This window comes from Lepidochelys kempii, chromosome 1, assembly GCF_965140285.1.
Source record: "Lepidochelys kempii isolate rLepKem1 chromosome 1, rLepKem1.hap1, whole genome shotgun sequence".
Lineage (NCBI taxonomy): Eukaryota > Metazoa > Chordata > Testudines > Cheloniidae > Lepidochelys > Lepidochelys kempii.
Window position 1 is genome coordinate 348,504,924 of NC_136380.1, and position 25,566 is coordinate 348,530,489.

Here is a 25,566-nt window from a genome sequence, read left to right on the forward strand (position 1 = left end):
ACTGAGAGTTACCAAAAGAAACTACAGCATTTGCTCAAGAAACTCCCTGAAAAAAGCACAAGATCAAATCCGCACAGACACACCCCTGGAACCCCGACCTGGGATATTCTATCTACTACCCAAGATCCATAAACCTGGAAATCCTGGGCGCCCCATCATCTCAGGCATTGGCACCCTGACAGCAGGATTGTCTGGCTATGTAGACTCCCTCCTCAGGCCCTACGCTACCAGCACTCCCAGCTACCTTCGAGACACCACTGACTTACTGAGGAAACTATAATCCATCGGTGATCTTCCTGATAACACCATCCTGGCCACTATGGATGCAGAAGCCCTCTACACCAACATTCCACACAAAGATGGACTACAAGCCATCAAGAACACTATCCTCGATAATGTCACGGCTAACCTGGTGGCTGAACTTTGTGACTTTGTCCTTACCCATAACTATTTTACATTTGGGGACAATGTATACCTTCAGATCAGCGGCACTGCTATGGGTACCCGCATGGCCCCACAGTATGCCAACATTTTTATGGCTGACTTAGAACAACGCTTCCTCAGCTCTTGTCCCCTAACGCCCCTACTCTACTTGCGCTATATTGATGACATCTTCATCATCTGGACCCATGGAAAAGAAGTCCTTGAGGAATTCCACCATGATTTCAACAATTTCCATCCCACCATCAACCTCAGCCTGGTCCAGTACACACAAGAGATCCACTTCCTGGACACTACAGTGCTAATAAACGATGGTCACATAAACACCATCCTATATCGGAAACCTACTGACTGCTATTCCTACCTACATGCCTCCAGCTTTCACCCTGACCACACCACACGATCCATCGTCTACAGCCAAGTTCTGCGATACAACCGCATTTGCTCCAACCCCTCAGACAGAGACAAACACCTACAAGATCTCTATCAAGCATTCTTACAACTACAACACCCACCTGCGGAAGTGAAGAAACAGATTGATAGAGCCAGAAGAGTTCCCAGAAGTCACCTACTACAGGACAGGCCTAACAAAGAAAATAACAGAACGCCACTAGCTGTCACCTTCAGCCCCCAACTAAAGCCCCTCCAACGCATTATTAAGGATCTACAGCCTATCCTGAAGGATGACCCAACACTCTCACAAATCTTGGGAGACAGGCCAGTCCTTGCCTACAGACAGCCCCCCAACCTGAAGCAAATACTCACCAGCAACCACATACCACACAACAGAACCACTAACCCAGGAACCTATCCTTGCAACAAAGCCCGTTGCCAACTGTGCCCACATATCTATTCAGGGGACACCATCACAGGGCCTAATAACATCAGCCACACTATCAGAGGCTTGTTCACCTGCACATCCACCAATGTGATCTATGCCATCATGTGCCAGCAATGCCCCTCTGCCAGGTACATTGGTCAAACTGGACAGTCTCTACGTAAAAGAATAAATGGACACAAATCAGATGTCAAGAATTATAACATTCATAAACCAGTCGGAGAACACTTCAATCTCTCTGGTCACGCGATTACAGACATGAAAGTTGCGATATTACAACAAAAAAACTTCAAATCCAGAGTCCAGCGAGAGACTGTTGAATTGGAATTCATTTGCAAATTGGATACAATTAACTTAGGCTTGAATTGAGACTGGGAGTGGCTAAGTCATTATGCAAGGTAACCTATTTCCCCTTGTTTTTTCCTCCCCCCCCCCCCCCCCCCAAGACGTTCTTGTTAAACCCTGGATTTGTGCTGGAAATGGCCCACCTTGATTATCATACACATTGTAAGGCGAGTGGTCACTTTAGATAAGCTATTACCAGCAGGAGAGTGGGTTTACCAGAAGGAGAGTGTGAGTGTGTGTGTGGGGGGGGGGGGGGGGAGGGGGGGGGGAGAAAACCTGGATTTGTGCTGGAAATGGCCCAACTTGATTATCATACACATTGTAAAGAGAGTGATCACTTTAGATAAGCTATTACCAGCAGGAGAGTGGGGTGGGGTGGGGGGAGGTATTTTTTTCATGCTTTGTGTGTGTAAAAAGATCTTCTACACTTTCCACAGTATGCATCCGATGAAGTGAGCTGTAGCTCACGAAAGCTTATGCTCAAATAAATTGGTTAGTCTCTAAGGTGCCACAGACAGCACACTGACTGCAACGTAAGGCAAGTTACAATCATGCTGTAGTATGTGCTGTGTTGAACTTTTTTTACTGGCAATAGACAGAAATGCATCTCTCTGTGGAAGTACTCAGCTATGATTAACTACTATGAGAGTGAAAACATAAACAAGATAACAAATCTAAATTCTAGACTACAAACAGGAAGAGAACCTGAAAGTATTCAATTGTTATGTGTAGGGCTTTGGTACGGAGCTCGGAGCTGGAGTGCGGAGCAGCTCCGGAGCAGTGGAGCTGCAGGTTTTTGCCTGGGGCTGGAGCGGAGCCGGAGCACAGCTCCAAAGCCCTGGTTATGTGTTCAAGAGTTGGCTGGTATCCTGCAAACCAGAATGTGAACTATCAGCTCTCTCACAAATATACACTGAGTACAATTATGCCTTCTCCAGAAGACTTTCTTCTTGCTCTCTACTGTTTACCACAACCTGGACAACACTTCTGTGCACAGACTGCACAACTGTGTATTTCCTTCATTGCACACTCTGACCCATCTACAAGCCTCAAGTGTTAGCTCCCAGATACAGTGATTTCCCATACCAAATGCTTCAAAAACTAAACGTGTCCATTTGGATGAAAAGTTTTGTGTTCCCTGTGTGCGTCCCATCAGCATCCTTAACTCAGACCTTAGCCACTGAAGCAAGAATGCAGGGAGTTACCCTTAACCTTACTTTGCTCTCTACACATCTGCCTTGCCCATACATCTCTGACTGCCACTGATAGAATACTGTCAAATCAGGTCCTTTTCTTCACCCTGCCTCTGCTGAAATCTTAATCAGGTTTCAGCCAGCACTTCCTATCTCCACAGTTTCAATTCCCTTTTTCACAGCATGCCTAGATCCCTATTCTTCAGCCAGTTTCGAGAGCTGCAGCCATATTATGCTCTCACTGCAAGAAAAAAAAAAGACTGTTGCCCTCATCCTCTGCCACCTTTGCTAGCTTCCCATTCCTCCCTACTGTTCTGACTCACCTTCCCTACCTTGCAATCCATCGCCTCCTCCAACTGAAAACTGACTTGCTGATTTGCTCAAACCACACACTTGCTCAGACCTTCCTTCTGATTTTGTTAATCACTTTCCCACTACTCCTCTGCTTCCATAGGCTGAGGTATGGGTGTCACGCATTTATGCTGACTTGTCTGTCTGGAATTCTCCCCCTCCCTCAAGCTATGGAGTCATTTCCTCCTACAATCTCACTCCTTCCCGTGCACTTCAGTTTGAGATTGACTCTAAGCTTCTCACTTTTGCCAAAGCCAACTACACTTTCCCCTTGCACTGTAACACCAATCCTCACTCCTCTTCTCACCGTCCCTTCCTCTTCACATCCCTGGCAAGGCAGGCACGTATTATTCCCATGTTACAGACGGGAAAAAGAGGTTAGATGTTTTCTCAAGCTCACACAAGAGTCAATGGCAGAATCAGAATGAGAACTCAGAAGTTCCTACCTCCTAGTCTCAGGTTCAGATCATTAGACATTTTCAAGTTTATTTTTAGATGGGGAGAGTAAATGTGACTTTTTATTTTTTAAGAGCTAATCCACACCAACAGGAAACTACTGCAAGGCTGTATTTGTAGGATCAAAGTTCAGGCAACAGGCTGAGATATGGTATGTCACAGCTTCTTGTGAGTGCTGAGTATGTGAGACACACACAGGATCCTTTTCCCAGAGGGCTATGTGCTTGCTGTGGATACAGCTCCATTACCTGTGGACCCCAGTCACACTCTCTTCTACTATCCCCTTGATCTTCTTAAACATGTTGGGGTATTTCTTGTAAATCCAGTGGGTCAGGTCCCCTCCATCATCCAAGATCTGTAATGAGAAAGTTGCACCAAGTCACTGTACTGAAAACCAGCGAGGCCATTGACCTCCTTCGTTAATAACACCACAGGTAAATTATTCACTGAATTCCAGCTTCTGAAGCAAGTCCACATCTTGGTATGATGTAGGCCATAGGGCCGTTGCAACACCCCAGACAAAGCCAAGACAAGGACTATTCAATGGAGCAATGACACTTTGGTTACATTTTTGTTTAATGAGGCTGGAGAGGGACTGCTCAGGCCCTCAGGATTTATCCTCAGATTAGGGACAGCGCAAACAGCAGCAGTGCAAGCTCCAGCAGGAGGGACCATCTCTGGAAGTGACAGGGAAATGTTTGTTGACCATAGCCCAGTCTCTGGCCTTTCTGCTCTGACTGTGAACAGTGAGGCCAACTAATGACAACTGTAATAATAATTTTATATTGGGAAACCCACTGTGTTTCACATAGGCCACTGAACAGTCTTTAGTCAGTAACTTTTGGTCACACCCTACCCAGGCTGGATTTGAATTTGGAACCTAGAAATACCAGGCTTCCTAGCAGCTCACCAATCCCCTGAACCATCCAGTCCCTCCTAATGAACCACTTTACCAAAGGAGATAAAAGCCACATTATAAAAGACATTCCTTATGGAATGTGCTCCTCATGGTGGAATGTTAATAGCCAAACTTATTGCTTTATTAAAACAATTAAAATGAGCAGATCTGCTTATGCTGGTGTGATGCTAAATACAAGTTAAGTGCTCTCTGAAAAATTAATGCCTTACTACGGACCATAATTCAGCCTAGAATCCTAGAAATTAGAGACGGAAAAAGATCTCAAGCTTTCTAATCCAGTGAGCTATGGCTCCCTTGGGGACCCAGAAAGGGTTCACAGGGGAGTGTTTGGGAATTTGTTTTTAATTGATATGCCCATTTTTGTTTTTTTTTTTCTAATTAAGAAACTAATAAAATAAGCTTAACAATCACCTGTTTTACCTATGGGTCTGCATCTTATGCTGCAGCTGCTGTGGTGCTGGCAGCCTCTCTCTGCCCTCCACTCCTACAGGGGGCTTCCAACAGGGAGACTTGCTGCTCTGGGACGCTTTCAGCAGGAAGTCTCCTGTCTGAAAGCCCCCTGCTGGAGAAGAGAGAGAAGGGATACTAAAACAGTGCTGCCTGCGGCACCAGCATCGGCCAACAGAGCAATGGGGCGGGGCAGAGGAAAAGACAGGTGCATTTTACTTTACAATGGGACAGTTTTTACTAAGTGCTAAGTCTACATGTTGCAAACATTGGGCTGAAGATGATGATGATTTTAATGCAGTTAAGCAGAAAAGGAAGAAAAGTAGACAATACGATGATAACTAGAGGATGTTTGGATTTTCATGTCTTGTGTCCAGGGCCAGTTGCCAGAACAAGCTAAGAAGAATCAATATTTTGCACTGCAGCTACATGAATCCACAGACACAGCAAACATGGCTCAGCTTCTGTGTCATGTGAGATTTATCCAAGCAGGTGCAATAGTGGAAGAACTTTTATTTAACAGGCCCATTCTTGTCATTAAAATCTTAGGCTGTGTCCAAACAAATCAAAAATCCATATTTTCAAATGATAGTTTTAAAAATACTGATAAGATTATATAATTAAATAAACTATGTAGTTGAATAAAGATGCAAAACTGTCTAGTGACCAACTTGAAACTAGTGTCTGAACTCTTGTAGCTTCCTGAGTTGGTAAAAAAAAAAAAAAAAAAAATGGTATCTGGTACTGGGGAGCCACTCAATTTTAAAATATCTGTAGAGAAGCCACAGTACTGAAAAGTTTGGAAGCACAGTTCTAATGCACCCATGGCCGGTGTTATATAAACTCAACTTAAGGTAGCACATGAGAATGTAGTTACCAGGCAGTTACTAAGTACATGTAATCAACCATAAAGATGTAGCACAGGCTACAATAAACTAGGGTGAATGTCCAGATACTCCTTGACATTAGTTGATTTTATTTTTAGGGTTTTCTGCGGCATACAATAGCATCTGCAAGATGGATCAAGGCTTTTCAGACAAAAATTTTATCTAACACAATGTGATTATAATCACTGTCTGCTGTCATGACCGGGACATGGGTGTGACCTTGTGGTCAAAGTAGGAGTCAGGCTGTGTCTGACTCCAGGGGATCAGAGTCAGAAATAGGCCAGAGGCGAAACAGAGTCAAGTGTCGGGAGGCAGGCAGGATCAGGTTACCAGGAGACCAGAAGAAGGAGACAAACTTGAGAGCAGAACCACAGATCAATAACCAAAGTCAGGTCAGTACAGGATTCCAGGAAGTGAAGCCAGGTGAGCAGGCAACACAAGGCACACAATCCAGAGCAACATGGATCCCAATTGCACGGACAACTTCCTGTTCCTGTGCTGGGTTAAAATAGGGGCTGTGGACCAATCGGGGCTCCCCCAGTGTTCTGCCAATCATCTCCCAGAACTGTGTCTGAGCTCAGCTCCCATTCTGACAACAGTTAGCAAGTCCCTGTGTGGCAGGCTAGACCCTGCTGGCACCAAAAAGCCCTAAAGACCAGAGTTCAAGACCCATGGTCCCTGATGTGTAGTGACTGGAGGGCCACAGAAAGGATTAGAAAAAGCCACCTAACAGAGATTCTCAAGTGGTAGATCCCTGTCTTTATGGTCCCCTTCCAAATACCCTGGCCCCAATCCCCACTACTTCCAATTACACTCTTTCAGCTAATCCTAACAAGTGCACAAAAAGGATGGAGAGCTCTGCAAGCAATTCTGGGCTTGTATGTTGGGGTGTCTAAGGGATCCAGTATGTTCCATTAGCTCACAGCACCCCTCTACTCTGTGTGCTGAGTGCTCACGTTACATACAGCATGCCAATCACTGTCATCTCTGCATCCCAACAGCCAGGCGATAAAGAGCACTGCAGCACACTGTTACCATAAAATTCTGCTTTGCTTGAGTCTCAAGATATGCAGCTGCACTCAGGTGTCTAGTCCCTTCTGTGATACTCCTGGGGCGAGTATACCTGGCTGGAATATAGAGCCATGACTGTCCTAAAGGATATTCAGGAAAAAGCCTTTTATTTCCAGGTTCATACTGCACAGGATTTCACAAGGTTTCCTCCCCGAACTGGGATCTAATTAAAAGGCTGTGGGGGGGGGGAATCACTACAGACAAAATTTGCACCTCCTTAACTCCTCTGCTCCCCTCAGCTAGCTCCAGGTAGGCAGCTGAAGTGACATCCCCAGCACAGCACATAATGAGTAACACATCAGAGTAGGAGACAGCTGCCAAATCGCAGAAGGAACACAAAGCAGGTTTTAATGAACAGCGGATGATGTGCTGAGGGCCTGAAAGCCTGGCTCCCCACGCCCCCTACTGGTTCTGAGGCGTGCCCAGCTGTTTATTGGTGCTACTCTATACAGAATCAAATAATTGCTATACACTGCTTTGTTCTTTTTAACTCCATTCCAAACACAAAATTCACTCCCAGCTTTTACAGACACAGCACACAATGGAATATCAGAAGAGCACTTGGCAATCTCCATCTAAATTTTCCTTCTGTAATAACATGGCTTGCGGTGTGTGTATTGAACCAGAATGCTGCCATCATTAGTTGTTTATATAGTGATTTAGAAATGCAAAGTGCTGATTATTATTGGAGCCCATGCCCATAATCTCTCTCTCTCTCCTTTGACGATGAGCTCCTCAGTGCAGGGACCAACTGTTCCTTTCTGAATGTTTGGAAAGAGTAGCACATTGTCAGTGCTCCACAAAATATTACATAATAATAATAAACACCATCTCCTTTTCCTCTTCCAAGTGCTTTACAAGAAAACAAACTCCAGTGTGAACAGATATAATCTCCATTCTACATATGGGGAAACCGAGGCACTAAGAGGTTAAATGACTTGCCAAATCCACACAGGGTGGTGGCAATGCAGAGATCAGAACTAAGGAGTTCCTGACTCTCAGACCTGTGCTCAGATTACACCTTTCATTTAAAATCTAGAGATCTAATGGAATGAAGAAATTGACATGAGAGTGAAATATTAGAGATAAGACTCATTCTCCACTCTTGATTCCTTTCAAGCTACTTATATTTCACTTGGAGTACACGCAACTACTGAATCTCTTGGTTTCATCAATCCTCATTTCATTGATAGGGCAGAGAGTCCTCTTGTGAAAATGCATACACAGAGCAGAATTCTGGCTTTTAGCAAGTTTCTCCTTCCTAGGAGAGTATAAGGTAAGAGGACATGAAGGCTCGAGACTGGGTCTCTGGAATGCCTCCACGGATGGCCACCTTCAGACAGCAGAATGTACATAAATTACTCTAAAAGCAAGATCCACCTCATGCTTATTTTCCTGTAGTTTCCTCATACATCTTCTTTATTTTGTTTTATTAGAATCCTTCCTAGTTATCATGTTAGCAAATCAATCTTCACCTGCATGACCACGCCAGGGAGGAGTTTTTCATGCAAATCAACCTTTCTGAGCATTATCCCCATCTTGCCTTTCTGCTACTAATTGCAGTCAACGCCAGACTTTTTGTTAGACCGGAGTGTTCGTATAGCTGCATTGTATCAATCCCCTCCTGATTTTAGTGCACTCAGCGTGGCTCAGAGAACTCTGAGGGGCCAAAACATGGTAACAGAAACATCACTGCATCTTCACTCTTCACTCTCTTCAAAAGGGACATTTATATCCTCTGGCACAGACAATTGCTGGGTCCACTATCCCAGCAGAGATCAAATCCACCCCCTACGTAGAAATACCTTCTCCTTTGATTTGCATTTTATGCCTCCAACAATGCAAACCTGGAATCCTGTTAGTCTCTCATTGCAGCTGCTTGTCAGACTATAAGGTTCTTTTTAAAATAGTAATTCCCAAATCTCCCCCAGATCAATTTGCTGTACCCTATTTCCCCTTCACATGTCTGTCCCCAGATGACTTATTTCACTTTGGTTCATGCACAGAACAGAACTGGTGCACTCTTGACTGGAGATTGTGAACAGCAGTGTCCACGGGTCTATGCTGACACAGGGTAGCATCTCGTGCTCCCATGTGAGGACATATAAGGAGATGCAGCTCCGCTGCAACTCCAATTCCTTTGCAATTGTGAAGCTGAAGACTGCCGCAGAAGGGAAGGAGGATGGGAGATGGAACACCCACAGGGACAAAACATCTCGAAGAACTCAAGTTAATGTGCAGGTAAGTAACCTCTCCTCCTGCACAACATCTGCCCCTAAAGGTGCTCCACCGTAGGAGACTCCCAAGCAGTATCTGAACATGGAGGTGGGTGCTGAGGAGAAATCCAAGACAGTTTGGAGGATGACATCACCAAAGGTAATGTCAGCCCTGGAAGCAGGTAAGATTATGTAGTGCTTGGCATAAGTGTGAATGAAAGGCCATGTTGCAGTCCCATTATGGGATGCGAGGTCTCCCGAGACTCAGCACTATAAGGTGACCTATCACTGTTTCTAGAGTTTGGTGGATGAGAGGGACTTCATCCTTTCAGAGGTCTTGATCTCTGGAACTACCTCTAAGGCTCTGGAAGCCACCGGAGCAGCCTGAGAGACTGAGGGGGGAGGAGAAGAGACGGTGGGGGAGGAGGAAGCAGACCCCATTGGAGCTAGGGAGTGTTCTACTAAGAGAAGCTTCAACCTAGCCTCTCTATCTTTACAAGACCTGCCTTTGAACCCCAGGCAGATTTACGCTTTGACAGGATGTGTCTTGGAGACAACTAGAATGCCTGTCACTGTGGGGAAATGGCAGGTCTGGCAGGACTTGAACTGTGGGGTTTTAGGCATAACACAGGGAAATGCCGAAAGCACTAATGCAAGAAGTTTGTAGGAGGGGACCACCACCCCTTCATGAACAACCTGTGCTAAAACTGAGAAAAAATTAACCAGAAAATAATAACTAACTAAATAAAATAAAAATAAATGATAAAGGGTAAGGCAAGCGGGAAGGTGTAAACAGCGGACACCACAATGGTGCTGTTTCAAGCTGCAGGCGGTTGAGAAGGAACTGGAGTGGCGGGAACTGGGTCTGTACCTCCCTCTATGCTCTCACATGGGAGCACAAAGCTCTGCTTTGCTCGAGTGCAGTAACAGCTATTTACAATTTCCAGTCACGAGTGCATGGGCCCATGCATATCCTATGGTGGAACACCCACAGGGGATATACTTGAAGAAGAATGCTCTGTTGTGTGGACCACATGAAAGAGCTCTGCAGATCCACAATGCCATCCTCACAAAGAGGAATTCTGAGAAGACATCAGACATCCTAACACATTGCACAGAACCAAGAAGCTGAGTCAAACTATCGTAGGACAAACGTGCAGGTGCAGGAAGGGTTTTGATTTCTTGGACACCAACTCAGTGATTGCTGTCACTACTGATGGAAGCTTATTCCCCAACATAAGCCATTTATCATTTCTTTAATTGAATTTTCCATATGCAGATTTATGGCTGAGGGGATGGATTATCTGACTATTCCCCAAACCTTCTAAAGGGGATGGAGAAAATAAAGTGAACACAGGTGTACTTAAAGAAAGAAAACTCTAACACATCCCAAATAATTCAATATGAGCAAACTTAAGCGATACAGATACATCACAAAATCCACCATCCATTAGATTGTGAGCTCCAGAGCCAAGGACCAGTCTCAAATGTTGTAGGAATAAAACATCTGAGAACTGAAAACTATTCCACTTGCCAAGTTCAGGGTTCTGGGATTGCCCTACGCGCAAAGATATCACAAGCCATTAAAGCAAGAAGCTATGCTTCTTACTGTTTTGCAATCTGATACAATGAGCCCAGGCTAGTTGTCAAGGTCTCTGGAGTCCTAACCCTGGCTCTGAAATGGAGGCCTTGTCTAAATGGGAAAGTTGCCGTGGTATAACCTAAGGTGTGAATTTAAGATGATCTAGTTGAACTGGTGCAAACTGCTGTGTGGACGCTTATTTTGCTTTGAGTGGTTTTTTGCAGTTTAGCTTAACTCGATTGGGAACAAGTTTAAAAGTTATACTGAAATAAACTGCTCAAATGGAAATAAGAGCACTTATACAGGACTTCACACCAGTTTAACTACATCGGTTTAAAAACTGACTTAAGTAAAACTGGTGCAACCTTCCTGTATAGACAAGAACTGGACTGGCTCCATGTAAGGTCTCTTGCAAGTGTGTCAACCACCTCCTCCAATTCCCTACTTGTAAGACAGTGATAAGTTAATTCCCTATATTGTGAGGATCAGTTCATAATTCTAATGCACTTTGAAGATAAGTGCTATGTAGGTGGCAAGTAGTATGATTAGCTTTTGATGAAGAAACACAGAACTCTACATTCAAGATTTAATAGGGAACATTTTAATAATTCCAAACCTTCTGTGGACCCTACCCCACCCTTCATCTCTCTAGACTATAGCTGAGACATCAGTCTTAATAACTTGTATTACATGTGCCAGATGTTTTAGTTCCTACCATATTTTAGACCCACCATATTAGGCTGCCATCCTTCGACGTTGACACAGCGATCGATACACCACCAGAAGTCATCTTCAGACTCTCCCTTCCAGGCAAAGACAGGGAACCCTGACAGAGACAGGAAGAAAGTTCCATACTAATGCAACCTATGAAAGTGTCACTTGAGTGGTCCCCTAGCCTGGCAAAGGTGGAATGGTCAAGGTGATGCACTGCTTTCTGTCACCCTGAGAGTGCCCATATTGACAGAATCTGGCTGGAAGGAGCGCTTGCTCTAGCGGAGGTCTGGTTCTTGCCTCTTTTAGTTGCGGAGGTGCTGACATGGTACCATGGGCAGCAGACAGGAATGAGCCTTACTGGAGAGTGACTGTCTTGAAAGGGCTTTTCAAAAAGTCATAAAAGCTAAGCGTTCGGACCCTTCCTTTTCACTGTTGTTCTAGCCAGTCTTCAAATATACCGTCTTGAGGGGGAGGACCCAATTCTTAATTCCTAACTATAGTACAGAAAGCCATTTGCAGGGACAGTAATATTTACAGCATGTGCAATAGTTATTTACATATCAAAAGGTTTTCCCGGTAGCTTTCTTATACAGACTGCAGAGGGGGCTAGCAATAGATGATATCAACTGTTAAGTACATTTACACTCCAGAGAAGCAAAATTTCTGGTTGTGATTTTCAAAGCAGAGCAGGGGATTGAAATGCACGAAAATTACTAGAAGATATGTAGTTCAATCCCCTGCACTGCTTTGAAAATCTTAACCTCTAACGCTAAACAAGCCACATGTCTTGCCAAGGCTGCTTAGGCCAAAGTTTGATTTCCAGTTTCATTCCTTACGCCTCAAATCCACAGAATTTTCTCTGCTTCTGAGAAGCAATATATTTGATTAAATCAGTATGAATGGCTAATACTCACCAGCAACCCTGCAAGAACAAAGCAGGGTGAATAGTCCAGCTTTCTAAGTAACGCTAATCAATAAATGAACATATGCAACCTTGCCTCATAACTTACCAGCCTACACACCTGTGTGAACATACAAGATGGAAGGGAGATGAATGAAGAAACATTGGAAAGATTTCAAGCTACTAAAGGTTTATTTTACACTGAAGGGAAAACTATTTGAAAAAGAACATAGTACACTAGAGCAGTGTCCTCTTTTAAAGTATTAATATTTAAAGGCTGAAAGGAATCTCTCTAAAGCACGCTGAAGAAGGGAAAATCCCTTACCACTTTCAGCCAGGGCAGCAGCCACTTCATTGAGAGTAGAATAGATGTTGCAGGCAGCCCATCGGCATTGAGCACCCAAGGCACCAAGAGTCTCCATTAGCACCTGGATCAAAGAAAACAAGAACAGCCGTATTGGGTCAGACCAATAGTCCATCTAGCCCAGTATCCTGTCTTCTGACAGCGGCCAACGCCAGATACTTCAAAGGAAATGAACAGAACTGGGCAATTACCATGTGATCCGTCCCCTGTCATCCAGTCCCAGCCTCAGAAGGTAATGAGTGATGTTGTTTTCACATGAATTGCACTGAATTAGGAGGCCTTTGTGCAAATATACTTTTACATGAAGCCAGATATCAAGCTCTGTAATTACTGTGAAACAGATTTAAATGGGCTCACTGTAGTTTCTTTAAACATCGAGATTTACATGAAGCCAGATATCAAGCTCCGTAATTACTGTGAAACAGATTTAAATGGGCTCACTGTAGTTTCTTTAAACATCGAGAGCTTGTCTACACTGTGCATTAGTCCTCCTCAGAGGAGTGTAAATTCCAGTGCTCACTATTGTGTTGTGCTAACTGGCTCACTTAATCCCTTGCTGGCATGCACTAAGAGCCCCCTCGTGTGCACTACTGAACTTTAGTGCATGCCAGCAGTGGCCACCTGGGCCAGTTAGTGCACAGCATGCCAGTGCACCCTGGCATTTAGTGCGGGCTAATGCAGCGCTGTGTAGACAAGCCCTGACAGAGCAGTCAGTGCTATATGAAACAGAGACAGACAGACTGTGCATCAGAGAGCCTATCATTTAAAACAAATGAATACAAAAATAAAATAGTAATTCCAATGCGCCTAGTCCATTTCATCCAGATATAGCAAAGCCCCAAATCCCAATCCCCTGCTCTAGTCATTAGAGCTCATTCCCTTCTAGTGCTCGGAAAATTCAAAAATCCAAGAGTCCTGAATCACACAGTACCTTCACCTTTACCTTCACAATCACTAGATCCCACTTCCCTCTTGTTTTATTCTAAGATTTGTGGGGGGTTTTCTTAATCATCATTACTCACGGCTATGACTCACAGACACACACATGCACTGCTCACATCTTAAAAGATGAGATACAGATAGACACACATCCTTATTAAATAGACCTTTACAGAAGTCAGCAAGTCTCCTTTTTAAAAAGCGATTTTGGTGAAATGTGCTGGATTGACATCTCTGGAGACTGAAGTCTTCTTTGTCCCCAAGAGCAGCTGCAGCACAGACAAAGAGAGTGCAAGATTCCCTGACACTGCCCTGCCAATGTGCTCCTGCCCCGGAAGGACAGAGAACAGGTTTCAGTCTTCGTGGCCTATCCATTCTTTGGCCTCCCTGCTGAGACTGCCAACAAGGGTATGAATTAGTGCCAATTGCGTTGGTGTTTTTTGGGCTGTGGACTGCCATTGTTTGGGAACTGGACTGAGACCCACTAACCTGTCTCACACCGGTCACTGAACAGCCAACAGTAAGTAGCATTACAGTCATTACCGTCCTGGGCCAGACTCAGACAGGGGACCTATCAGTCACTGGCAGCATATCCCTTCAGCTATCCCAAGTCATCCAATCTCTGGGAAATCTATTTTTCTCCAAACATGGCATTATGTAACGATGCCTATTTCAGGGAGACTATTTCCTAGGAGCACATGCTTTGTATACCAATGGAGTCACCCTACAGTGGAATTTAAAGAGGCTTCTTGCTGAAATGCCCACTGCAAAGGGAAAAGAACTGAATAAATAAAACAGGGCCTTACGGCAGTCTGTGCAGTTATGTGCGTGCAGCCCACAATCTTGGCCCCAGCCAATGGCTTTTCTCCCTGAGCACGCTTTCTTAAAGCCATAAGTGCAGGCATCTCTGGAAGGAAAGAAAAATCCGTCATTAAAAAGCAAAGAAGAGTCAGCACAAAGAAGCAGACATCCAGCGCCGCTGCCCTACTTTAGCATTTAAGATCTACGGTAATAAATCTGTGCAGTACTGCCAACCCCAAACCCTCAAAAGCCTGGAGTCAGGCCCCCCAAATCATGACATTGGCTTAAAAATATTAAGATTTTTAAAAAAAATAATTTGTTTTAGATTCTTTTTACTTGCCTTCTGTTGTTTAAGTGTTTAGGGTGCAGCCTAGTCATGGTTTCAAGCTTTTCTCTGCAGCCAGAACAGCTAGAAACATACTGCACCCTCCCCAATGGAAGCTGAAATTTTCACATAATCACTTGTCTAAATGAGTTGGGGCTTGAAGAAAATCAAATATCACGAGACTCATGGTAAAATCCAATAGTTGGCACTACTACTGTTATGGCTGTGTAAGAATTTCAGTCCCTGTCTAGAGAGCTGAGACTTGGATAAGCCCACTCTTTTTGTGACTACTCTCATCCTTGTGAACAATCTAATAATTGGATTTGGTCCCCTTTCACAAGTTGTCTGAACTAATCAGCATTTTTACAACTTTGCCTATTATTTGTGAAGTATTTGATAACCATTATCTTCTGTTTGTAATAATGGGTCTTTAAAAATTCAATAATTTCTCTATTGTGGGTCACTGAAATCACAGGATATGTTTTTTCTGTTCTATGATAGGCTAACCTAACTGTTATTAGCAGGAACAGTGCCAGAAGAAATCAGTGGGACACTGAACCTCCCAAGGAAAGGATGGGGAGCACTTTAAGAAGACGCACAGAGAGGAGATAAGGTAGCCTAAGAAATTTTAGGACACAAATATTTCCCTATTTTGTGTTAGCTACTGGAGCCTCTTGCCTTTTACACCTGGTTGGAAGTGTATCACGTAGCTCTGTTGTAATAGGGCAAAGAGAAGTTTCAGGTCATCTACTTGAACCCGTAAGTATAAAATGTTATGAGTAGAGCTGGTCAAAAAATGGACTTATTCTCTGCTCCATGGAAAATTTCAACAAATATGAAAAAATAGTTTGTCAAAATTTTCCCATGGAAAAATTAGACTTTTCAGGGAAAAAATATTTTGTCCAAAAACTGAAATATTTTAATTCAGAAACATTTCTGTGGTGTCACATGCTCTTATTCTCTGGGGTTCCTGGTCAGACTCCATTTCCCCATCATGCACCATGGTCTCCCTTTATGATGAGGAGAGGTAGTTGCATCAAGGGTGTATTGTGAGAGGTATAGTCTGGCTGGGGAAGCTGGCCCATAGTGGAGGATAAAGACATGAGGAAACACAATTGCATCTCCAATGAGGCACCAAGATGGAAAATCCAAACTGAAATATTTCTGTTTTTCACTGAAATATTTTGTGTTTAGAGCATTTTTTCTTTTTGACGAAAGATCAAAATGTTTTTCAGAAAATGGGCACTTCTCTGGGAAAGGTTCCTTTAGTCAAAAACCCAATTTGCTGCTGAAAAACAGTTTCAATAAGCCCTTGCTATAAGCTCTGCAGGATGGGAAAGTATGAGGTACTCCGGATTTGAAGCTGTTCAGGTGAGAAGTCCAGATCACAACAGCATCAAACTTGAGGAGCCTGCCTCCTTTTACCTTGTTCAGCAATTTCAATCTCTCGGCGCCCAAACTCTGCCTGCTTTATGTTTTTCACACAGAAATCACTGCTGCCTTTGGAGTTCTTCTGTTGCTTGTCCCTAGGGGAGGTCTCATCATCAGAGCTGTCGGTATATGAGGCAGCTGGAGAATGAGAGAATGAGGACACATCAGGCAGAATAAAATATCCCCGACCCCACCAACAAGCAAAAGAAGGGAATTTGTGGTGTGGAAGAAGTCAGACAATCTGCAATGGAAAGGGGGACACAGGTTCAAGTTACAGTAAATGTCCAAATACCTGGTCACTTGAGGGTAAAAATACTTCGCAATTATGCATCGCTCACAGACATGCCCTACAATTTGTGTTCTTTCCAGTTTTGAGTTGATCAGCTAAATAGCCCAGATGCGTTTCTCTTGGGCAACAAGAGCATCTTTCTTCAACTTAGACTTCCCCTTCTGCTTCTACTGTCCACAACCTCAGGATCAATCTTCACCCGGAATTGCGCCCCCCTCCTCCCCCAGCCCCAGACCACAATTCCCATCACTACTTCAGCAACAGCTTCTCCTTGACTGTGCCAGTCTCTATTCATGTCTTCATCTCCTCTCACCTTGTCTACTGCAACTCTTGTCTATGGCCTCTCCAAGTTCCATCTCTCTACATTCTCCACCCACTTAGTCACTGGCCCCTCAGACTGCCTACAAGCCTGCCTATTATGTAGAGAGCTGTACACTAGGAACTGGACACAGACCCGATCTTATTACACGTTAGTCACCAAATAGTAGTTTGATAGTAAAAGCGCCGAGTCATGACTCATTTAAGGTGCCTACGTACAGTCCCTGGACTCACTTAGTTTGTAAGGCCTGGTCTACACTATGAAGTTAGGTCGATATAAATTTCCTTGTGTTGACCTATTTATGCCGGTATCTACACTCAAATTAATCTCCCTCCAACATAAGCGCCCGATTACAGTGACACAGTAAAACCACCTCCCCAAATGCCATTGAGCAATGGTCAATCTACTGAGATTGACAGAGTGTGAGTGCAAACATTGTGTGACCTGTATCAACCCTAACAGTTCTCCATGTCACATTCCCTGCAACAGTGATTGTTTTGGTCTCAATTGTGAACTGCATTGCTCAGGGTCATGCAGACCAAAAGCAAACCCCCGTCCCCCAAAAACCAGCCTGCATATTTTTGAAATGCCTTTTCCTGATTCCTTACCGTGGCAAGCACACCTAACAGCTCTCTCGTTGTGTGCAACGGCCCAATTGACCATGCCGGCTCCACACACACTAGATGCACTTCTGCCTGGATAGACAGGAAGTACTGGATCTCCTGGGCCTGTGGTGAGAAGATGCTGTGCAAACACAGCTACGGACCAGCCACAGAAACTGATATCTACAAAAAGATTGCACCGGAGATGCAGGCAAAGGGTACAACAGGGATCAGCAGCAATGACAGGTGAAAGCAAAGGAACTGTGCCAGCATACCACAAGGCCAGGGAGACCAACAATCATTTTGGTGTTGAGCTGCAGACCGGCCACTTTTGCAACAAGCTGCATGCCATATTTGGTGAAGACCCCATCAGCACCCCACAAACCATTGTGGATACCTTGGAAGAGCCCAAGTCAGAGACTCCTGCTGTGAAGAGTGAGAAGGAGGAAGAGGGGAGAGAATTCCCCACAGTCTAGCCAGTCCAGCCTGCCGAGCCTGGACAAACCCGATGAAGGGGAAGGGACCTCTGTGTGCAGGCATTTTCCCTTACAGTGCTTAAATTTAAAGATGGCACCTGGTCACCTGGCATTGAAGCAGCATGTTGGAACTCCCTCTCCTCTTTCCATAGCTCAATGAATATTGCTATGCTACTTATACTGTATAAGAAATAAGTATTATTATATAGAGTGACCCTCTTGTGTTTCTGGCACTCAGAGGCACTCTTTATGATGCACAGGGCAAGGATCATAGACTGGAGTGTTGCCAGTGTTGTTCAGTCTATACAGGCCTTATGTCTCAGGCATGAAGAGACCATGAGTCTTGCCTCAGGTTAATCCTGATGGATAAAGCACTGAGGGCTTCAAGGATGAATATGGAGTCAGAATTGGTATCTGGTCCTTCCTGCCATTCCTGAATGCAGGAGAAGACAAAAATCCAGTGCCAAGGAATGCTCAGTGCTGACAAGGTCTGGACACTCAGGTGGGCTGCATGGTACCCCAGGTTTCTGAGGGCCAAGAGACAGAGGAAGAAAGATGACGCATGTCTTTCCCCTCATTCTCACTCTCAGAGGTCTAACGGGGATAGAAGAGGATCACTGGTGCAAGAGGTGATGGAGATCAGAAACATCCGGTGCCTAAGAGATTCAGTTCCCCAGTGCCGAGGAACAAATCTTTGTCCCCAGTGACAGAATTCAAGACAGTGTGGAAATCATCATGGCTGGGGCCAATGACACACAAACCTTTGGGCGGGTAGCTAATATTTTGAGCCCAGTTCCTTGTTTGGCATCTAAGAGATTTATTGAGGACAACCCAGCTGGATCATCCCATCAAGGACAGATTTCTTTGATGACTCAGTAGGAGTCCCCCCACCCCATCCCAATTGCTAAGGCAAAACACGGGGTTCCACTAGCATCGAAGACTAAGATCTCTGATCCCTCAGAGCTGACCTTGCTGTCATATGAGGTGAAGTTTGAAAGCTGTGCCAAGAGCTCTCTGTTTCCCAAGCCTTACCCCGAATTCTTCTTGATTCCAACCTCGATGACAATTGTCTAAATACCTGGGTCGGTTCATCATAATTATCTGAGGGGACCCTTTGTATCATCTTATCGTTATGGAACGAGTTCCCTTGCAGGATGCCAGGCTCCTTGAGCCCCTCAGCCCTAGGATCAACCGTCAAAGCGACATTCAGGGACCGGAAACCAAATGGAAGCCATCACCAACACATTCCATTCCAAAGACAAAGCATCTGGAACCTAGAACGATGGAACCTCCCCGCCTCATCTGCTCTATTCATAGCTAATACAGAGTTCTCTGCTGGTAAGAATGTCTTGGAGGGTATGTCTACACTGCAATAAAAGACCTGCAGCAAGGCCATAATTGGCCTGGGCTCACAGGGCTCGGGGCTAAAAATTGCAGTGTAGATGCTCCGGCTCAGACTGGAGCCTAGCCTCTGAGACCCCGTGAATGGGTGGTTCTCAGAGCCTGGGCTTCAGCCCGAGCCCAAATGTCTACACTGCAATTTTTAGCCCAGTGAGCCTGAGTCAATTGACCCGGGCTCTGAGACTCAGTGCCACGGATATTTTATTGCAATGTAGACATATCTGATATGGACTTCTCAAGAACCTGATCCACACTGTTTGCCCTCCTCCCCTGATGGAATTCTCTACAGTTTCCCTCCAAAGAAATTTAAATCCTTTCAAGATCTTTTGACAAGAATTGCAGGCACACTGGGCCACTGCCATAACCACCAGAAGGGCAGCATGGCTAAAGTGCTCTTGTCCCTCCACACAAATAACCCAGGGGGGAAGATCTTCCCTTTGAACGTTGGGAGCTTTTTAGTGCCTGCAAGAATGAGAGCTTACAGAAAGTGAAAGATTCAAGGTTCACTTTGAAGACTCTAGGAATATATAAACCCTCCTTCAGAAGGAAGACTCCCTTTAGATACCACAAACAATATCTGTTGACTTCTCCGGACTGTCAAGAGGAAACCACACCAACGGTCTTCCTCTCTTCTGGCAAACACAGATCTCAGTCTTATTGTCAGACGCATGTGTCTTCATGCTGTGTTTCAAGCCCTCCTTCAAACACCAAGTAAAAGTTTTGGAAGTATACTTGAGAGCCTGAGACCAGACAACCTGGATGTACTAGACATCAACCTTGTCTCCACCTCGCTTCAGAGGCCACCTGTTCCCTGTTTTTGAAAACATAGAATAAAATTATCACAGACAAGTGGGTGTTGGAAAACTCTTGGAGTGGCTACACCATACAATTGCACTCCATAGTTCCAAATTATTCACTTTTTCCATCCCTCTTGAGGGACTGTTCTCGCAAAAAAACCCTATCAGAAACGAGAATTCTGCTCTGTTGCAGATTAGTGCAACCGACACACTTCCCAATCAATACCGGTGGAAAGTGGTTATTCCTGTTCTTTTCTTATTCCAACTAGACCTGGAGGGCTCCTTTCTATTATGGCTTTTAGGGCATTCACTCAATACTTTAAGTTTTGGATTATGATTGTAGTCTCCATTACTTCCTCTTTAAATCTACAAGATTGGTTTGTAGCTCTCAGCTTCAAAGACACTTATTTCTATAGATCCATCAGACCGTCACACAGGAAGTATAACTGTTTCTGAATCAATAAGGTTTGCTATCCATATGGAGTTCTACTTTTTGGCCTATGTACTGCTCAGCTGGTATCTACCAACTGCCTTGCACCAGGCTGTACAGCAGCACAGCTAAGACATCAATGTGACAGTGTATTTCTATACCTGGACAGCTAATAAAGGCATTGTCACTATAAGAAGTTCAAGACCCCTTTCAAAAAACATACTCTCGATTCAGTCCCTGGGCCTCAGGATAAATCAGGAAAAGTTATTTTATTCCCATCTACAGGATCACATTCACGGACGCAGACACACACTCCACAACTACAAGGATTTACCTGACACCACAAGGCTTCAGGAGATACTCAGGACCAGAAAACTGTTACACGCTCCATCCCAGCATCAAGCCAGAACAATTGTACAATTGCTAGGATTGATGGCATCATGTATTCTGATTATTTCCTTTGCCAGATTAAAAATGAGACCTCTAAAAACCTAAAGAACATGGACTTGAGAAAAACAAACCACCTACGTTCAAGGGCTCTTTCAAGCCTCCAACTCCCGCTCCAGTTATCAGCAAAACAAGAAAGCAGACTGCACATACATATGCCAGAACTCAGAACAATCAGACTAACATAAAAGAAATTCCTCCCACATATACAAATACATTACTACAAAAAAACATAATAAACCACTCTTCTATGTCCAGAGGATTGTATTCACCAACACATCACATCACCAACTATTCAGCTCCCAGACAAGGAGAATACCTGGGCAGACCAACTCAGCAGAACAAGCAACATGACACACAAATAATCCCTAAAGACACACTACAGGCTTGTCCACACGATAGCTTAGTGTGTGGCAAACTAGGGCACTGTATGCTCACACCCTGGCTTGCTGTGCATTAAGGGTATGTCCACCTTGCAATTAAACACCCACTGCTGTCCCATGTCAGTTGATTAGGGTTATGGGGCTGTAAAACTGTGGTATAGACATTCAGGCTCAGGCTCGGGCTCAAGCTCTAGAACCCTATGGGTATGTCTACACTACCCGCTGGATCGACGGGCAGCGATTGATCCAGCGGGGGTTGATTTATCATGTCTAATCTGACGTAATAAATCGACCGCCGAGCCCTCTCCTGTCGACTCCTGTATTCCATCTCCGCGAGAGTCGCAGGCAGAGTCAACGGGGGAGCGGCAGCAGTCGACTCACCGCAGTGAAGACACTACGGTGAGTAGATCTAAGTACGTTGACTTCAGCTACGTTATTCACGTAGATGAAGTTGCGTAATTTAGATCAACTCCCCCCCGCACAGTGTAGACCAGGGCTTAGTCTTCAAGACTTGTTCACTATTTCCTCATACCCCAATCTGTGGAACATGACAAACATCTTGTTGCAGCACAAGAGAATTGCAAATAAGCAGAATAGCGCTCCTGAGGAGGAACAAGTTGCAGTTCCCTGACAGTTATCTTCTCCCTGAATTAAAGCCATCAGTTTCTGCATGCCTTTTCCCCAATCCCCTTGATTCAAGTGTTATTGGAAAGATAAAAGACAAGGCACATGGTTCTACTGATAACATCAAACAGGACCAGATAGTTTGGGAATTCAGTGGAGTTGAGCCACCATTTTCTCTTCCACTGGTTCTGGATCTTTTAGCATAACTGAGGTCTCATGCTTCACCCAGATCAAAAATCTCAGCAATTGGAGTTTTCATCAAACTTCCGTGAAAACATTTATCTTTCTTCCAAGGAGTCTCACAGTTGTTAGTGCAAAGCCTTCAACTAGTATGTAGCCAAGTAGAAAGAGTCTCAGTTTTGGTGACCATCATAATATAACTGAATCTGCACCAGCGTTTCCCACGAGTGGGGATCTGTACTGATAAAAGGAGAAAGAGGAATTACCTAAACTGAAAGTTGAGATCCACATTCCATACCCACACTATTCTGATCTTAGATGGTCTGAGGAGGAACTTAGGTGACACAGGGGGTCCACTCCCCCTTATGCAGCCTCTCATGGAGTATCCCATGTCTCAAAGCATGTGTGCTGTGTCCTTCCAGTAGTCAGAACTTTCCAGAGGGATCCAAGCTTCAACGGAATGCTTGGTTATATCCCAAGAGAATATGGGAATTAGTTACTGATAAGCTACTCAAAGGAGTCAAGTTATAGGGATACAAACTCCTCTTTCCAGCGCTCCCACAGCCTTTCATTAGCATTTAGGTGTCAGTAAATCTCAACCAAGCAGTTAAAACCCTCCGTTCTGTACTGCCAGTATGCATATGGTCTTTTACAGAGCACCCAGTGTGCTTGTAATTGACTTTTCTAGCCTCCCGCAGGCACTTTAGAACACCCCCAGGGGAAAAAGCTTAGTGCTGGTGCTGTCTGCGTGCCAGGCTCCCCAAGACCTGCTTGTGCCTAATCTGCTTATTAAGAATTATACATTACTGAAATTTCTCTGCAAAGGATCTGTCCCCTGCAAGGGTGTGAAAGGCAAGTCTGACCCTGCAAACAGCCCATCGATGGCAAAACACATTCAAGGAGGTGAAGAACTTGAAGCCTATTTTTAATAAAGAAAGCAAGTTATACAATATTGAACACTGGGATCAAAAATTTCAGAAGGATTAACTAGTTAATGCAGGATTATTTTCCTGAAAACAGCTAATCTGTGCAAAGGGTTTTTAAAACCGTATCTTGGTGTTACTCCTTGGGCTGAATGTACTTTTTGTAACCAAGCCTGAAAAACATAGGTAGTAACCAGATTTTCATACATGCTGCGTTCTTTCCTGTTAACAGCCACAGAGGAAGTTATGCTATGTGTGAGCCCTACTATCCTGTGGCACTTGACAAAATTACTGAGGTCAGGATCTCCCCAATACACATATTTTGGAAAGATACTAGAAGTCTGCAGGATTTATCTCCTAAATTTAATTTAAAGTTTAGGTCAGGACCCCCATTTAGCAATTTACAAGTAAGCAAAACAAAGCTAAGTGATGTCAAAGAAATGGCAGTTGCCAGGCAGTGTTATCCAGTGGCCAAGAAAGGGGAAAACAGCTGCAAACTAGAACCCAACTGGCAGGAACCAGAGGGGGATCGGAACTTTCCCAAACTTCAAGGATGCTCAGATTTAGGGTTTGGATCCAGGAAAATCTGATTTCTGATACCACCAGACTCTTTTTAAACAGTGATAAAAAGAGGAACTAGGGTACATTCCAAAAAAGGGCACTTCCCCCACTAACCAATTAATCCTCCCTATGACCTGCACCTCCTAAAGATGGCTATTACAAGCTAATAGAAAATGTACCTTGGTCCTTTTCCGTTTGACCCCACTAAAGTTATGAAACAGCGTGAGAAAGAAATCAATCTCCTTTAACGAAAGATATTATTAACTTAATCTCATTTCAATAACCAATTTATGTGTGTAGCGTGAACAACAATACTTAGCACTTAAGCGCTTCAAAGCGCTGGACAAATATTAACTAACTAATCCTCATAACACCACTGCAAGGCAGGTAAGGGTTAGCCTGATTTTACAGAAGGGGGAAAACAGACACTGGAGATTAAATGATTTGCCAAAGGCCAAGCCACTTAGTCACTGGCGGAGACATGCAGACCACTAGGCTGTGCTGCGTTGCTACTGTGACTAATGCCAGGTCATACAGTTGCAAATAGCTGCCTTTCCCCCTCTTGCTGTGACAGCTAGCTGGGGAGACTGGCCGTGAAACTGTACTGTGAGCCTTTTGGCATACCTACAAGACACACAAGATGACTACCACAAGTATAAATACAGCCGCAACACTGAAAGCATTGCATGGGCCAAAAACTGTCTGAATTTTCTTTCAGTGAAATACAGGGATTGGATTTTTATATAAGTAGGCTTCGAAGTATTAGGTTTTTATTGGTAAATGTCAATTTCACTGTACACACACAAACCGATAAAAATATTTCAATAGATGATCATCTAAATTTCAAGATAGTCGAAGAAAGAAAAATGCTGCTGAGACTTAGAGTATGATTTAAGGATATTTACTTTGTATATTTTGACATTTGACATTGATAATGTGTTCTAAGAGTTATAAAGTTTTAATTTTTTACATCTCAAAGTCAACTGTCATTAAACTGTCTGCCCCTCCATCCCCCTATTTCCTACAACTCTTGAACATTTAAATAGATTAAGCATTTTTCCAATTTTTAACCCCATAACTTTTTGCAACTGTGAAAATTTTAATTGATAAAAATAAAAAAAGATTAAAAATGAACATCAATATTATCCATCATAATTACAAAAAAAATCAACTTTTGCCAAGCCTATAAATAAGTAAATCACTTGGCAAACAAACATATTACACCATATGCTGCTGGAGGTGTTTATGCTTTGCACTTGAAAATACAGGAAAGCATCCTCAGATTGGATAACAAAGTGGGACATGGGGGATAAAGAGGCAAATAATTGGCTCTTCAGAAGTATTTTAGGAGCCTCGGGGTTGAGTCACCTTTGTTAAGAGTTGGTTAGCAACAGCAAGAAAGCAGCAAACCCTAGAGGCAGGGAAATTCCCCCCAGACTTCAGTTTAGTGGTAGAATTTTTAACAAGGTACTCCCATGAGACACACCTATAGCACATCAGTGACCTATACAACTGGGAATCTTCTAAGGGATTTAAGGGAGTTAGGCGCTCTGCTCAATTGCTGGGGACCTAACTCCTCAGGTCCCTTTGGAAATCCCAGCCTTAACTAAAAAATGATCATTTGATTAACTTGGACACAAGAGAGGTCTTTGCCACTTTAAAGAAAGCAGAAAGAATGATTATCATTGGTCATTAGTAATAGTGTAGTGACTGCAAGTTGATATATTGAGATGATTCTTCGGTGTTTTACATGAAATGAATTTGGAGGGTCTCATTCAGACCCATTCCTTTAGAGGGACTGGAGTTCACATCACAAGAACAGCATAACTGCCGCCCATTCTGTGCAGAGGTGCCAGGACTCAATGGGCCTGTCAACTAAACTCCCCTTTTGGCTCTAAAATCCCTCTCTCCAG

The 25,566-nt window shown here is 44.0% G+C and overlaps 1 protein-coding gene across 7 annotated transcripts in view; it reads right to left on the reverse strand.

Moving 5' to 3' along the window:
• Nucleotides 1-25,566, reverse strand: part of AHCYL2 (adenosylhomocysteinase like 2) — a 493,940-nt gene that overhangs the window by 21,737 nt on the left and 446,637 nt on the right. For all 7 annotated transcript variants that reach the window (XM_078851199.1, XM_073328941.2, XM_073328940.2 and 4 more), the window contains 5 exons: nucleotides 16,216-16,359; nucleotides 14,471-14,571; nucleotides 12,687-12,789; nucleotides 11,478-11,572; nucleotides 3,873-3,979 (listed from right to left, as the gene is read on the reverse strand). In XM_078851199.1, coding sequence (XP_078707325.1) covers nucleotides 3,873-3,979; nucleotides 11,478-11,572; nucleotides 12,687-12,789; nucleotides 14,471-14,571; nucleotides 16,216-16,359 — 550 coding nt within the window. The remainder of the gene's footprint in view (nucleotides 1-3,872; nucleotides 3,980-11,477; nucleotides 11,573-12,686; nucleotides 12,790-14,470; nucleotides 14,572-16,215; nucleotides 16,360-25,566) is intronic.